The 16,657-nt window shown below is 41.7% G+C and overlaps 1 protein-coding gene across 1 annotated transcript in view; it reads left to right on the forward strand.

The window, feature by feature from the left end:
• LOC136612426 (aminopeptidase N-like) overlaps window positions 1-15,227 on the forward strand; it is a 63,701-nt gene extending 48,474 nt beyond the window's left edge. Inside the window, exons 14-21 of the mRNA XM_066592773.1 lie at window positions 1,378-1,433; window positions 6,931-7,078; window positions 8,115-8,206; window positions 9,350-9,457; window positions 10,113-10,280; window positions 11,376-11,516; window positions 11,774-11,852; window positions 14,123-15,227. Of these exons, the coding sequence (XP_066448870.1) occupies window positions 1,378-1,433; window positions 6,931-7,078; window positions 8,115-8,206; window positions 9,350-9,457; window positions 10,113-10,280; window positions 11,376-11,516; window positions 11,774-11,852; window positions 14,123-14,287 (957 nt within the window). The 3' untranslated portion in view covers window positions 14,288-15,227. The remainder of the gene's footprint in view (window positions 1-1,377; window positions 1,434-6,930; window positions 7,079-8,114; window positions 8,207-9,349; window positions 9,458-10,112; window positions 10,281-11,375; window positions 11,517-11,773; window positions 11,853-14,122) is intronic.
• The last annotated feature ends 1,430 nt before the right edge of the window (window positions 15,228-16,657 follow it).

Consider the following 16,657-nt stretch of genomic DNA (forward strand, 5'->3'; position numbering starts at 1 on the left):
AATGTGAGGCCGCTGAACGCGTATCGACCGTCAGGTCTTTCTCAACAGCAATGCAATGTTTTACCTTCATCACCTATGCAGCAAATGCATTAATTAAAAACAACATACATCTGTGTGACAAACACGCATGAGACATCCTAAGGTGGAAGGAAAAACAGAAGGGACAAAAAACCAAAACCAATCTTCTACAAAGGAAAAAAAACAACCTGTGTTGTAAAAAAAAAACTGAAAAGAAAAGGAAAAAAAGAAGAAAAAAAAGGAGAGAAAAGAGTTTCCCACAAAGAAAGAGAAAGATGATATATAACATACTGGAAGGAAAAAGAAAGAAAGAGGGGGTAACAGCAATGGCCTAAAAATGTTATATAGAAAATACAGGAAGCAAAATTTGCATAAATTTTGAAAAACATAATAAATACATAATAAATACAATGCTGCAAAAAATGTATGTGGATATATACATACATATACATCGACCGCAAGTACAAATATATAGATATGGGTGTCTCAAAAAACAAAAACAACCATGTTAAGGGCGCAGCCGATATATGGCGTCTCTCTCTGCAGGGGGAGGAGGCTGGAAGAGCCGGGAGCAGTGCACTGAGCTCCTGCCCCCTCTCTGCCTCCTCTGAACCCCCCTGCACTATTTGCAATGAGAGGAGGTGGGACAGGGGCGGGGCTAAGTTCCAGGAATTAGCTTTGCCCCGTCCCGCCTCTCCTCATTGAAAATAGTGCAGGGTGGTGGAGAGAAGGCAGAGAGGGGGCGGGAGCTCAGAGCACTGCTCCCGGCTCTTCCAGCCTCCTCCCCCTGCAGAGAGGGACACCGTATATCGGCCGACGTGAAAACCCAGCTGATATACGGTCGTCTGAATGCACCCTCAGTGTGTATTTTTTAGCAGTTTTACTTGCATTTGTTTGCTAAGGTTTCCACGATTTAAGAAAAAACACTGATATTCTGCATCAAGTCCAAAAGTCACAGCAAAACACAATGTAACGAAAACACAAAAAAAAAATCCTCACAAAGTGCAGCAAAAGACTTGCTCGTGTAAATACACTATTATTAAACAACCAATTCATGACAAATAAATCTGGAGATAATCCTACTGCTCTGCCTTTATCATTGGTACTTGACAATATGTGCCAGGGTGTATGCCTGAAATTCTGAACTAGGTCAGCACATAGGTCATACAGACATTGCACTGCATAACTAGTGCATGGCATTACACCTTCACTACTGGTACCAGGAATGACATAGTGTCATTGATGCAGGAGTCAGAGATGAATTAAGTTTATAATAAATGACTGATTGTATAAAATTAGAAAAACACAATTGAGTAATAATGCACAACTCTTGCTTTCTTTCTACCCCTTTTCTTACAGGTCATTCCTGTTATCAACCGTGCTCAGATCATTGACGATTCATTTAATTTAGCCAGGTGAGCGTAAACTTTTTACAGTATTGGCAATGATTTTATGATGAGACCAGTGGCATGACTACCATGTAGGCAGACCATGCAGTCACTATGGGGCTCATAGTGCTGCTATGCTTCACCTCCCTCCCCTCTGGTGTCCGACACTAGCGCATCACTGATTGGTGGAGCAGCAGTCAGTCAGTCTGCTACAAGAATCCAAGCGTAGTGCTACACAGAGGAAGCCGGTGGAATGCCGTATGCTGGAGAGCATTGAGTGGCACCCATTAGTTTGTTGGCTGCATGTGATGTCCACTACATAGGATTGTCCCTGGGAGGGTTAGTGGCAGGGGAGAGGGTATTTCTTGCAGTGGGGAAAACTGCCGAATGGCATTGGGTGGGCCCTGGACAGGTTAGAGACTGTAAGGTGGAATTCTCTGTGTAAAAGGAAAGGTTTGGTACGGTGTTAGCCAGTAAAATGTGATTGTTCCCAGCAAAAGAAACCAAGTAAACTTGTAGATATGATACCTTTTATTGGCAATAAAAAAAACATGATGTTATAGCAAGATTTCGAGCCTACTTCTAGTTCTTCCTCTGGCACAATGGAATACATCCTAAGATATATATATAGTATATATATGAGTTGAGGAGTGAATACAGTCATACTTTGGGATACGAGCGCCTTGGGTTACGAGCAGGCTGTTTTTCCCGAATTTCTGCTCTGAATTACAACCAGAAACTCTGGTTACGAGCCTACTTCCGCAACCCGCTGGAGATGGATAACGTCACTGTGCATGCCGTCTCTAGGATCCTCAAAGCAAGTAATTGCTACTGTGCATGTGCAGTTACGTCACCGCACATGCATGGGATGGACCAGTGAGCGGGCACAAGAACTTATACCATACTGGTATAAGCCGCTGACCCATAGTGCGCATGCACGGCACGTCAGAGCCTAGCGACTCCCTGATTGGGCACAGTGAAGACCCAATCAGGGAGCTGCTAGGCTCTGACGCACTGCAGGTCAGCGGCTTATACCAGTAAGGTATAAGCTCTCATGCCCGCTTGCTGGTCCATCCCGTGTGCGCATAGTGACGTAACCGCGCATGCGCAATGCTTAAGCAATGTTGAGCAAAGAGTGTCCCCAGCAGCCCACATAGGATACAGTACAGTACTGTATGTCAGGATATATCTACAGTAAATGAAATAAAAGAAGATTGCTCACACAGCGTGTTGTCCTGGCAAACACAGCTCCACCGCCCAAGCGCACACAGTACAGACAACAGAAAAACTGGAGGCTTGTTTTGAAAGTGAAAAAGGACATGCTCTGTTTATAAAGTTGTGCTGTTACATATCCAATCAAAAACGAACAAGGACGCCTTTCAGCTCCTACTGCACTTTTACCAGAATAACATATTGTCAGTGGCAGCATAGCAGGTGCAGTAAAAAATATTTCTGTACTCCTCCATAAAAGCGACGTTTCGACCCATATGAGTCACTGTTAAACAGCATTCAGCAGCACTCACTCCAAAATCCAGTTATGGATAGGTGTAAACCTGTACAACCTCAGAGCATTGGGTAACCGCACATGCGCGTGGCGTAAGAGCCTCGCGGCTCCCTAATCGGGTCTTCGTCGTGGCCGAGCACACGCCAAAGTCCGGAAAAGTTTAAAAAAAGAAAATTTAAAGGACATACAGTGCAGTACTGTACACATAATTTTACAAGCAGATGTCCTACAGTTTAAACAGCATTCACATTTAAAGAGCATCTACAGTACAAGAACATCAGTTACATACAGTACAGTACACCTCCTGTATCAATTCTACTGTAAATACAGTAGGGACTCTGAGATCTTAAACTCAATCGTTTCTGGATTTATTACTGTGTTCCACGTAATAACACACAGTGAACACTGCAACATCTGCCCAGCATCCCGTGTCTCACTCATTCACGTTAAGCAGTTAGCTCCAACCATGGGTCTGAAGAAAGTGAGTGCGAAGGCCAGTGCTGAGAAGAAGAAGCAGATGATATGCATTGATGGAAAAAAAGAAATCATCCAAAAATATGAGCAAGGTATGTGTGTAGTCGACTTGGCGAAGCAGTAGGAGCGCAGCACTTCTATGATCTGCACCATATTGATGCAGAAGGAGTCGATAAAGGCTGTAATGCCAGCCAAGGGTGTTACAGTAATTTCGAAACGACGGACACCTATCCATGAAAATATGGAGAAGCTGCTGATGGTGTGGGTGAAGCAAGTCGCAGGAGATACCGTGACGGAGGCTATTATCTGTGAGAAGGAGTGAGCTATTTACGCCGATCTGATGTAGCAGACTCCAGGCACATCGAAGGACGAGGCATCGGGTGAGCCATTTAGAGCCAGCTGTGGCTGGTTCGAAAATTTTAAAAAGAGGACCAGCATTCACTCTGTTGTCAGGCATGGTGAGGCAGCCAGCTCGGATGTGGAGGCAGCTGAGAATTACCTCAAAACGTTTGCCGGAATTATAGCAGCTGAAGGATACGTCCCCCAGCAAGTTTTTAACAGTGACGAGATAGGACTCTTCTGGAAGAAGATGCCAAGGAGGACTTGCGTAACGGCAGAGGACAAGAGGATACCTGGCCACAAACCAATGAAGGATAGGCTTACCCTCACAGTGTGCGCCAATGCAAGCGGTGTCTGCAAGAGTAAGCCGCTGCTCGTTTATCGTTCAGAAAACCCCAGAGCCTTTAAGTCACATAAGATTGTGAAAGAAAAACTGCCGATTATGTGGAGGGCAAACTCGAGGGCCTGGGTCACCAGACAGATCTTTGTGGAGTGGGGGAATTCGGTCTTTGGTCCTGATGTCAAAAAATATCTCCAGAAAAATAACCTACCCCTACTCACCCACCTAACCTCTAAGATGACATCCTCAAAGAGTTCAGGTTTGTAAAGGTTCTCTACCTTCCACCCAACACCATCCCTATCCTGCAGCCCATGGACCAGCAGGTAATTTGTAATTTTAAGAAGCTGCTCACTAAGCAACTGTTCCGCTGCTGTTTTGAGGTGACGGAGAGCACAAACATCACCCTTCGAGAGTTCTGGAAGGACCACTATAACATTGTGATATGCCTCAGAATTATCGATATGGCCTGGCAGAGTGTTATAAAGAGGACCTTGACCTCTGCATGGAAGAAGCTATGGCCTGAGGTTGTGTCTGAAACAGACTTTGAATTGGTAGTGGTGGAAGAACCCAAAGAGCCAGTGGTGGAGGAGATTGTATCCCTCGGCAAAACTATGGGCTTGGACATGGATGAAGGTTACATCAATGAGCTCATTGAGGAGCACTCCAAAGAACTGACAACAGAGGAGCTAAAGGAGCTACAAATGCAGCAGCACACAGAGGTTTTTCAGGAAGCGGGTGACATGGAGTTGGCGGAGGAGGTGATCTCTACAAGTGAGATAAAGGAAATGTTGGGAATGTTGGAGAAACTTTCAGACTTTATTCAAAAGAAACACATAGAAAAAGTTGCAACTGGGCATGCGACTGAGCCAGAGATGCAACTTGAAGCTCCTGGGCCCCAATGCAAAACCTGTAACAGGGCCCCCAACTATAATGCTTTATTCATAGTACTTGGCTCTCTGTATGGTGAAGAGAGGCCTTATGGGCCCCCTAAGGCTCCTGGGCCCGGGTGCAACTGCATCCCCTGTACCCCGTATAGTTACGCGAGTGGACGGAGCTATTTAATGACACTTGCTTAACCCATTTCAGAAACATTCTGAAAGGAAGGATGAAACAGAGCTCATTGAACAGGTTTTTATTGAAAACCCCTGGACATGAAAGTGTGGAAAGCATGGCAAAAAGGGCAAAAATCAGTGAATAGCATTCAGTTCTTCAGTTGTTGTTCAGTTTTTCAATTAAGTTATTCAGTTCAGCTCTGTCAGCATCTTCAAGTCTTCAGCAAATAAGATTCTGTTATTCAGTTATGTTATTCCATTATTCAGTCGTTTGATCTCCAAGGTAAATGCTGTACTCCATATTCTTCTTCATAAAACCAGTTTATTGCACTACATTCTATTGTATTGTGTTTTTATACGATATTTGTTATTTATAAGTACATTTTTTTCGTGTACCCCAAAAATTGCCATGTTTTTGGGAGTTCCAGAACGGATTAATGGCGTTTCAATGCATTTCAATGGGGAAACTGGTTTTGAGATAAGTGTTTAGGGTTAAGAGCTCCATCACGGAACAAATTAAAATCTTAACCCAAGGCACCACTGTACTTAATTAGTCAACTAATAAGGGATGTTAAAGTTTTATGGTCCCTAAATTGGTGTTAGGGGGTCAACAGGCCTGTGTGTTATCTGTGCTATAAATTCCTCATAATTGCCAGTCATGCATGAACCCTCTTGAAAAATTTAGGCCTGTGTTGAAAGTACCAAAGATGGTTATAAATTTGTACTCCCAAATTCTTCTGCGACGCTGAGATTTGAAGTTGCCTTTTAATATATTAACTTTCATACGTTCTATGTTGTGTTCATGACTAGAGAAACGCTCGGCCACAAGTAATTCTGTCTTTCTCTGTTTAATCGTGTGGCAATGAGATCTCATCCTCGCTTTAAGTTTTTGTCCTGTTTCCCCAACATAAAGGCCCCCAACCGGACATTTACTACACAGGACCAGTTACACAACATCAGACGTGGAACATGTGAATGTTCCTGGGATCTTATAGTCGTGCTGTGGGGTGGGGCTTTGTATCCTGTCTGCAGTCAGTACATGTGAGCAGGTCTTGCAGCTCCTTACCTTACAGGGATAAGTTCCTTTTTGTGTGTCAGGGGGCAATGCACTCCTCATTATAATGTTTCTCAAATTTAGAGGTTGCCTATAGCACAGAAGCGGAGGGTCTGGGAATATGGTTTTCAGGCGGTCATCCTTGTGTAGGGTATGATGGAGTCTCTTTGCAGTCTTCCTTAGTACCTCTAACTGTGAGTTGTAGGTCACTAATAGAGGTACACAATTGTTTCCTTCCTTTTTTGTGTATTGGAGTAGTTGATTTCTGGATGGGGGTGTTGCTCCTCAGACTTTGTCCTGCATTGTCTGCTCACAAATTTCTGCTGTCTTTATACCACTTGTAGCAACATGCGCACAAATCCACATGCGAAAGTCAATGCATTTCAAAGACTGTATATCATACGTGCGGACAATGATCACGGAATTCACAAATCAAATCTGTTCATGTGAGACTGGCCTGAGATTGATTTATGAGAGGGGAAGGAGGAGGAGGGATCATGTTACAGTCTCTGTGAGATGCTGTGAGAGGGTAGAGGGGGCAGTAGATTGGTCAGAGCACATCACAGCTACTGAGTGCAAATCATAAAGTGCTCACTCAGCAGCAAACATGGAGACAGAAGTGTACATTAAGAAGAAACAGCAAAGGGAAGGAATAAAACTAAATAGGCAGGTTACACAAAACATTTCTGGCTGCACTCCATCTAGTACCTGTCTACAGCAGTGTGAGGAGGGATTTTTATTTGGTTTTTGTTGGTTTTCAGAGCTCAGATAATAAGCACTATGAGAGCGCTTCAAACAACGAGATTTCTCTCCAAGGACGTGGAGTACATGCCTTGGCAGGCAGCTCTGAACAGTCTCGCTTACTTTACGCAGATGTTTGATCGTTCTGATGTGTACGGGCCAATGAAGGTAAAATGTCAAAACTTGGTATCTTTCTCATTAACATAGTGAAAAGTAAATCACATTGATTTAATTAAAGGAAACCCATCAGCATGTTTGAGCCCATAAACTACGTTATGGGGCTCAAAGTGAGAAATCGGGAGGCCTGGAGACTGTGTCTCATACTCACTGAATCCCCCGATTCTAGCGCATGCACTCAGCGTGGCTCTTTTCTGAATGCTGTATGCACGAGCTTTACAATGACAATGGAAGGAGTCGCCTTGTGTGCATGCGTTGTTTTCTCTGGGGCTCCCATTTTATCACCTTGGAACCCTATAATGTCATTTATGGGGCCGAAAGGTGTTGACAGGTTCCCCTTAGGCTGCCTTCACACTTGCAATAAAATCGCGTGATGCGAGAGTGAGTGAAAATGCAGAATTATGAAACCAATGATTTTCAGTGGTTTCGTTCCCATTTGCGATGTTTTCACTCATTCAATGTGGCATTCAAAAAATATTGCAGCATGTCCTATCTTTCTGTGTTTTGCGATTTTTAAAAAAATTTTTGTTCTATCCCCTGTTTCCCTATGGAGCGTTCTTTTTATCGCAACGCACGATCCTTTGATTTTCATGCAATACAATGCATTTTTAACATTAGAAACTCCTATCTACTTTTGCGCTCAAAAACTGCGGGTGGCAGTGAAGTGATGTGCTATCTTTAAAAAGCATTGCTGATGCTCAAAAATTGCCAGAACAAAACGATTTTCTCGTGGTGAAATCGCGATCGCCAGTGTGAAAGAGCCCTAAATCAAATTTAGTTCAAGATCACACATAACAGTTTAGGGATGCTTTTGCGTTCTGAATTCCACTCCCACCAAGTCTGGAAAGACTCATTGGGAGCATGGAAACTACAATAAGTATGTCCCCTCTGTTTAAGAGGAAGCATAATCATTGCAACCAGCAAGTGGCAGTACCGCTCTCTGATGCTGCTTCCTATTCGGGTAAAACATATGGGAACAGCCTGAAACCATACAATGAGAATTAATTATGCAAACTTCCTTTAACAGAAATACATGAAGCAGCAGGTTGAACCACTATTTTGGCATTTTAATACTACGACAAATAATTTTAAGGATAGACCTGAAACATTAACAGAACAGTAAGTACAATTACTATGAAACTAAGCTAATTATTTACCCGGGCTTTTAACAATAGCTTCCTAAAATTAGCAGAAAACATTGTCATTACTGGTACTACATAAATACTGCACTGACCTATTCAAACTAATTACAAAAAATGCAGTATTTTTGAGGTGCACATATTTTTATATTTATGATTCATCAATTGTTTTGAAAGTGAAAAAAATTGTGGCAGCAATTTTTTTGGTTTTCGAAATGTCAGAGGAAAATGCCATTCCCAGTTCCTTTATCATGAATATGTGCATCTTACTGATGAAGAAATACCGAAGAACTGTTGTTCATTGCACCATTTGCCTTAGGTCTTTGCACAGTATAGACCCTCACATAGACACTGGGCTATGTTTAGGCAAATTCCAATTCACTAAAACTGGTGGAAAGAATAGCACCAGTAGTATCTATTGTCATACGACAGATCTCGAACTGTGCCATCATTTCTGTTAGAAACTATAAAATAATGCAGATGCTACTGCTTGGACCCCTGTGTAGTTGCCAGCAATTGTAGCCTGCAATGGGAGGTGTGCCTGCATTTACAAGCACCGACCACTACACGGGGATTGGAGCAGTAGCTTCTGCTCTGACCCCAGTGTATTGTGGTACTGTAAGCAGGTGCCCGATCAGCTGATCGTCTGGGATCCTGAGCGGGGGACCCAGGCTGATGAACTATTGATGACCTATTCTGATGATATATCATCAATAGTATCCTGGAAAACCCCTTTAACTCTCCAAAATGTAGTTGATCAGGAGAAGTAGGATACCTATAAGTAAAGAGAATCATTATATTGACAGAAAGACCTACAAAGAACTTCATAGATTTTAAAAACTTAAAGGGGTTGTCCGGATTTAGAAAATTCTTTGCATTCTTCTACAATCCATGTGTCTACCTGGTATGGCAACTCGGCTCTATTGAAGTGAATGGAGCTATGCCATATTACTACACTCTACCTATGCTTTTTATTAGAAGAATGCACCATGTTTTCTAATCATGGGCAATCCCTTTAACAGTAATGAGGGTAATATATAAACATTTTGGATTTTTGGTATTGCCCTTATAACTGCTATGAATTTTTAAGTGTCCCTCTGGATGTTTTTTTTTTATCCTACAGATACAATGAAATAAATGCAGTCAGTATGGCTTGTAGTTATGGGATCGCAGAATGTGAGCAGCTGGTCACTGAACTCTTTCAGGAGTGGAAAAATACAAAAATCAATAAGTAAGTATGAACTAAAGCAGATGTGTTTGTATGCTCAAAAAATTGTGATCATTAGACGACAGCTTTAAACATTGGATATTCTGCAATGTTAGCTATGAAAGCTTGAAGGTAATTTTGAATGTCCATTGAATGTTCTTAAGGTGCTGATTGGAGATGAGCGAACGTACTCGGTAAGGCCGATTTCGCAATCGAGCACCGCGATTTTCGAGTACTTCACTACTCGGGTGCAAAGATTCGGGGGTTGCTGGGGGGCGGGGCGTGGTGTGGTGGGGCGGGGGGTAGCAGCGCGGAACAGGTGGGAGCTCTCTCTCTCTCCCTCTCCCCCCCACTCCCCTCTGCAACCCCCCGCTCACCCACAGCGCCCCCGAGTACTTTTCACCCGAGTAGTGAAGTACTCGAAAATCGCGGTCCTCGATTGCGAAATCGGCCTTACCGAGTACGTTCGCTCATCTCTAGTGCTGATACAAGTTAACCATAGTTATAAATGTGAACAAGACTATGGATTGTATTATGATTGGTACAGTGATGGTATAGGGTGCTTGCTTAGTCCTTTGCTTCTTGCTGAAGGCACCAGCAGTATACAGATGGTCTGACTCTCCGTACTGTCCTTGATCATATGGTAAACTGTAACTGATGTTGTTTTCTGTGTGAATAGGATTCATCCCAATCTGAGGTCCACGATCTACTGCAATGCCATAGCTCAAGGGGGAGAAGACGAGTGGAATTTTCTATGGGAACAGTTCAACACCACCACTAATGCACAAGAGGCTGACAAACTTCGAGCTGCTCTGGCGTGTAGTAAGGAGCCCTTTATCCTGAATAGGTAAATGAGATGAAAAATCTGATCCATTTTTTTAAATCTTTTTCCTTCCTTAAAGTTAACACTTTTCTAAAGGAACGTTTACAAGAGGGCAAATGTTCATGATTTAATGGCCATCAGTTATGTCTGAGGAGACACTAAAACACTTTGTCTAGATCAGATGTAATAGTTGCCCAAGAGGACAGATATACACTCTAGTAAAACTCAGAGAACAAAACAACGAATACAAAACCAAACGAGGAGGAAAAGGAAAATCTCACCCTAATGTCCTAATCCGGCATAAACCCTGTCAAACGTGCCCTGATGAGGGAAGCCCCTTGTCTGGAATCTGTGGGCTTCCTAAACTGACCTTACATAGATATGGTAATAACAATAGACCGATGAAAAAGGCAATAGATACCACAGTATAGGAAGCAGATATCACACCACAATATAGTATGAACGCCAGGGACTTACAGTATCTGCATGTAGAATGACACCAGCAATATGTGGAGTAGACCAGAACTTCACTAACAGAGGAATAACCGGCTTCCTCTGAGAGGAAGGGCTGGAATATATACATATATAAGAGTGGCTGATTAGCTGGCTAGCGACAACACCTAGAGATCGAAAGTGCAATCATGTGAGTCAGGGCTGACATTGTGATGGCACTCTAGCTCCACTTCCAAATTGCCCCTGGCACGCTGCAACAGTGTCATTTGGTAAATATTTTATTGCCTGTGGTTAATTTTACTTTCCTATTGGTGGTTGAGGAGGGAATGAGGAGAGAGTCGCCAAAATAATCCTACGCAGGAAGCAATTTAATCTAAGGCCAGTTTTGATTATAGCAGCAGTATAAAGAGGCTATCTCATGAAGACAACCGCCTTTTAAACTATGAGTCCAGCTTCTCTACAGCAATAAGCGGTTATAACCAGGGGTGTACATATGTATGCAGGGGACATGTAGCATTAAATGCTGGCCACTCGAATGAATGGCCACCCATTAACATACGTTAAAAGGTGCAATTAGCATGATAAACATAGAATGTACTATATTTTCACACATCATGCTCTGCAAGAACTGATCTTTGCTCATAAGTTTATATTTTGAATTGACAGACTGCTGGAATATTCCTTGGATCCCAATAAAATCCGCAGACAAGATACTCTTTCCACAATTACCAATGTTGCTAATAATGTGGTAGGCCAAAACCTTGCTTGGGACTTCATTAGAGCCAACTGGAAAATACTTGTTGATAAGTAAGTAAAGAAAGAAAATTGCTATTGTTATAATGGACCATATTTTGTCAGCTTCATTTTTTTGTCGATATGCCGAGCTTATAAGCAATCCTTCTGAATATATATATATAATATGGATAAAGCAAATATTGCTAAAATGGTCTGCAAATTAAAAAAGATGTAACTTCCTATCTTTTCTATTTAATTATATTTACATATACAGCATATTATTTAATAGTTTATTCATTCACTCATTATTGTTTGTTCTTGTCCCCCAGTATTGGTGGTGGCATGTCCTTTGGTAATGTGATTAGTGGAGTAAGTAGAAGATTCAACACGGATTTTGATTTACAACAAGTAAGTTACAATATTTAAACAGCTCATTGACTATTTTGACAGGGAGAGCAAACAGAGTAATTAAATTTACTTCAAAGGCTACTTTATGTTGTCCATTTAATTGTGTGGCAGCATTGAACTACAGTATGTACCCAGTATAAAAATTAGTATAGTGTAAGGGTGGTTTCCCACCTGCGTTGGGGATTCGGCTTTCCTGATCCGTTCAGGGAGCAGGAAATGGGGGAATCCCCAAAGCTAAACGGTTCCATCTCTGGATGGAACCAGACCGTGATGGGCGGAACCCATTGAGTATAATGGGGTCCATCCGCTTTCCATCCAGCTTTTGGACGGAAGAAAAAAACTGCATGCAGCGCTTTTTCTTCTGGTAGTTTGAGCCGGATCTGTGATGAAACTTCCAGCAAGAGGTTCCAACGCAAATGTGAAACTGGCCTAATTTTATGCTTTTAGGGCTAATCAAGAGGAAAACCTTTTGTATTAAACAATTGTAAAACATAAAATAGTTAAGTGCATGTTCTTTACTCTCTTTAAGGCTGGATTCACACGAACGTATATCGGCTCGGTTTTCCCGCCAAGCCGATATACGTTGTCTCTCTCTGCAGGGGGGGAGCCTGGAAGAGCCAGGAGCAGGAACTGAGCTCTCGCCCCCTCTCTGCCTCTTCTCCGCCCCTCTGCACTACTTCAATGAGGAGAGGCGGGATGGGGCTGGGCTAATTCTCGGTATTTAGCCGCGCCCCCGTCCCACCTCCTTTCATTGCAAATAGTGCAGAGGAGCGGAGAGGAGGCAGAGAGGGGGCGGGAGCTCAGTTCCTGCTCCTGGCTCTTCCATCCTTCCCCCCCTGCAGATGAGGACACCGTATATCGGCTCGGAGTGAAAACCGAGCCGATATACGTTCGTGTGAATCCAGCCTTAGGCACACCAAAAGTTTGACGGTGTTCCCCAACTGGTTTTGTAAGTCACATAATTTCCTGCAAATTACTAAAGCACTTCCAGAATGTTAACCTGACCTTACACCTATTCCTATAATCTTGACGGGTATTGTCAGGAACACAAACGCTGCCCCTATGTTCAACTAGCAGAAAGCTCGTCCCAGGATGGCGACTGCAAAATATATATATATATATATATATATATATATATATATATATATATATACACACATACATATATATATATATATATGCATTATTCAGTGGAATTAGGAATAATAGTAATTTTAAAGTGTCAGCTATTTTGAATATACGAAATACTCAGGACTAACCAATGGGTCTCTCTGCATGTTGCCCCACTAACCTAACTTTTTAAAATCCTTTGCAAGTTTTTCTTTTCCTCTTTGTGCATCTAATTAAAATATATCCAGGTAAACAACATTCTAATGACATTTCATAGAATGGTAGAGTTGGAAGGGACCTTCACGGTCATCGGGTCCAACCCCCTGCTCAGTGCAGGATTCACTAAATAATCCCATTTGTTGTACAGGGGAGCCGTGGAAATGTAGCCCAGCACCACATTCTTCTGAAGTTGGCCAAAACCCCCCCCCAAAATCTGTGTTGCCCATTGCAACCAATCACAGTGCATTGGGCCGTAACATATAGTAGCGTATACCTGTCAATGTCTCAGATTCAGCAGCAAGCAGGCATGCTGCAAAGGGAAGAAGCCATCTGGAGAATAGAACGACTTCCCTTCACAGCACCCAGGGCCTGCAGTGGCATAAGAATGGGGAGGACAGTAAAGCACATGGGAGTGGTGGGATACAGTGCTAGAGGAAATAAAGTATATAGAATAGTCTTCTTTAGACACTGTTATACACAACTGAACACTTGTGTCTGCATCTGTTCTGTAGAGAACATTACAGACACATCTGGTACTGTTATGACTGTTCTGCAGCTAGGTTGAGATGGATTTCTCAGCCCCGTCTTCACATAGCTGCTTTTTAGACAAGAGGGGTTTTTTGTTGGTTTTTTTTTTAAGAGAGATGTACAGAATAGGCTAATAAAAGATATTGCAAAACTGCTTAGAATGACATATTCTGTACATTTAAATTAAAAAATTGGGGTACACTTTAATAATCTAGACTATTGGTCCTGGGATCCTTCCAATTTCCACTGCGGGTTAGGAAGGAATTATTCCACTCTGACAAATTGGTCTTTGGCTTCTTCTGGCTTTACTTAGGTTTGCAAGTGTAAAAGGTTGAACTTGCTTTTGTCTTTTATGTCAATGTACTAAAATTACTTTCAGATGACCAATTAACATCACTGTTTTTTTTCACCAGCTTCAGGATTTTAAAAAGTTTAATACGGATAACAACATTGGTTTTGGCACTGCAACTCTTACTTTGGAACAAGCTATAGAGAAGACACGAGCCAATATCGTCTGGGTAAAGCAGAACAAAGATGCTGTCCAGAATTGGTTTGAGGGTGCAGTAAATTCTTCATAGGACATATGAAAATCTCCACTGCACACCACTGAAGACCAAGTTTACAAACCATATGTGCCTTCTGTAGGATCTACTTGTGGTTCTCCATATTGTATGAAGCTATAGAGAAAAGAAAACAAATGGATGCTGCAGAGATAGACCATAATGTGTGCCCTGACATAATTCCTTCTGCTAGATTATTCATCAGGTTTCTATGAATTCTTTTTCTAAAGTGACTGGGAAATGCATTTTTGTCAAAATATATCCCCATTTACATATCTATGTGCTAAACTTCAAATCTATTTAATCTACTGCTCGGGGTCTAAATGTGCAGCCATGGCTGATCTACTCTCATCTGTATATAAATGATGGGAAGTAGGGGGGTGAGGACAAAAGTTTAAGATCCAATGTTTCCTCTAAGCATAAAAGAATGCATAGAGAGGAAGTTCATCATTTTCTTAGACAAAGCCTTGCTATTTTGATGTAACTTTACTGCATGAATCCAAGGAACCCTAGAGGCCACACACACACCAAGAGTTTATGTTAACCCTTTGCAATCCAATTTTGGATTCAGGGTTTCCTAGGGGGCTTTCTCTTTCTGCCATTATACAATGGTGCCATCTGCTGTCTAGAGCCAGTACTGCGGTGTGGGACATGATGGAGAGGCCCCCGACAACAGAGCAGCCAATAATCTACAGTACGAATACCCTGCCGGACGTCTTCTGACATCGGAGCTGTACAGCCTTCAATCAGAAAGTCTTTAGACATTAGACAGTGGATTGGAAAGGGTTAAGTGTGAGCCTAAAAAGATGTATATTTTCCTAGACACAAAGATGACACTTCTTTATTTATACTTTATAATCTTAGTGTAAATAAGCATTAGATTTTTTTTTTCATAAAGATTAAATTAATACAAAGCACTGTGAAAATAGCGACAGCTTCCGTTGCGGTATTTTTCATTCCAGAATGTAAAAATAAAAGTTAATTTAACAAATGTTTGCCTAGAAATTGGCTTCTTTACATTAAACATCAAATTATGTTGATTTGATCACCAAAACAAATGCGTTCAGTGGACGTGAACATACTTCATTCTATCACAGATGGGTCACCGTGATGAGAACACCCACATTTAAAGGGGTTGTGCAGTAGATCAAAAAAGCAGCAAAGGTCCGAAGACAAAAATAGCAATAATGATGTCATCAATCCTCCTCTGATCCAGCAGCCTGTAAACAAAGACTGGTGGAGGGTCATCCACATGCCCTGGATGGGAGGACATAAGCACAGCATTGTTTTGGGGTTTTTTTCAATTATTTCATGACAATTGCTGTTATTTTTTAACTAATGGATGATACAATGAATTTTGGTATGTGTCGTTTTGGGGGTTAATGGTGTTTTTTTGTTTAAAACACAGAATGCCCTGGGTGTACCATTTTTACCATAGGCTTCTCTATGGGAGTTGAAAAATCCCAAGAAAAAGTTACTGACCTTAAATAAATAAAACATCACCAGAAATACCACTAAAAATGCTGTGAAAAACATGTTACATATAAAAAAAAGCTATCTAAAGGGCTACTCTAGGGATTTTTTTAATTCATTCATTATGCAGCTCTCTCACAATTTATATAAGGTAGTGTTACATTGGTTAGCTATTTCTTTCTGTCTGAAACTCCTGGCCTCTTTTTCCTCAGATGGTTATGGGATCACAGTTCTCACCGACTCAGATCTACTTGGGGTTCTGGATTAATTTGCTAGACAATTTCTCAGTCTATGTAATGCTATCACATAATTCTTATCATAAATATAGACACTCCTATCACAGTTACTGATGATGATCACACGACTCCTGCCACACAGTTATAATACTGAGTATATACTTATGGTCTATATTTTAGTTACGTAAATATAAATATAATTAAACTGTCCTCTCAGCAGGCAAAAATGGTATAGCCTCAGCTAATGCATCATGGGATAGATATGAAACAAAAAAAAAATCTCTGCCTCAAGTTGGTGCCTGTCTGATAAGCATCAGACAGGAGGATGAACTCCAGGAAAATGACTGCAATACATGGAGGAGTGACAGGCAATCAGGTGAAGGGGGCATGTTTTTGCCGGATTGGCCCTTTAAATTGCATTTTTTATCTTTTATGCATTTTACAACAGCAGAAAATGAGATTCTGTGAAGGAGCTTCAAGGCTGTACTGACGAATTAATGAGAATTTGACTTTTGGTGCCTGGAGTGGATACAACAGAAGGAAAAGTACAGTAGAAAAACTGCTATATTTTCTTACTAGTATTCACTTGCTCAGGCAGCACTAAAACTGTAACCAAACTGCTAGTGTAAATCCAGCATATTCTACCTCCTTGGGTTCCTTTTGCCTTCGTCTGGATCAA

Source organism: Eleutherodactylus coqui, chromosome 2 (assembly GCF_035609145.1).
Source record: "Eleutherodactylus coqui strain aEleCoq1 chromosome 2, aEleCoq1.hap1, whole genome shotgun sequence".
In the NCBI taxonomy this organism is placed as follows: domain Eukaryota; kingdom Metazoa; phylum Chordata; class Amphibia; order Anura; family Eleutherodactylidae; genus Eleutherodactylus; species Eleutherodactylus coqui.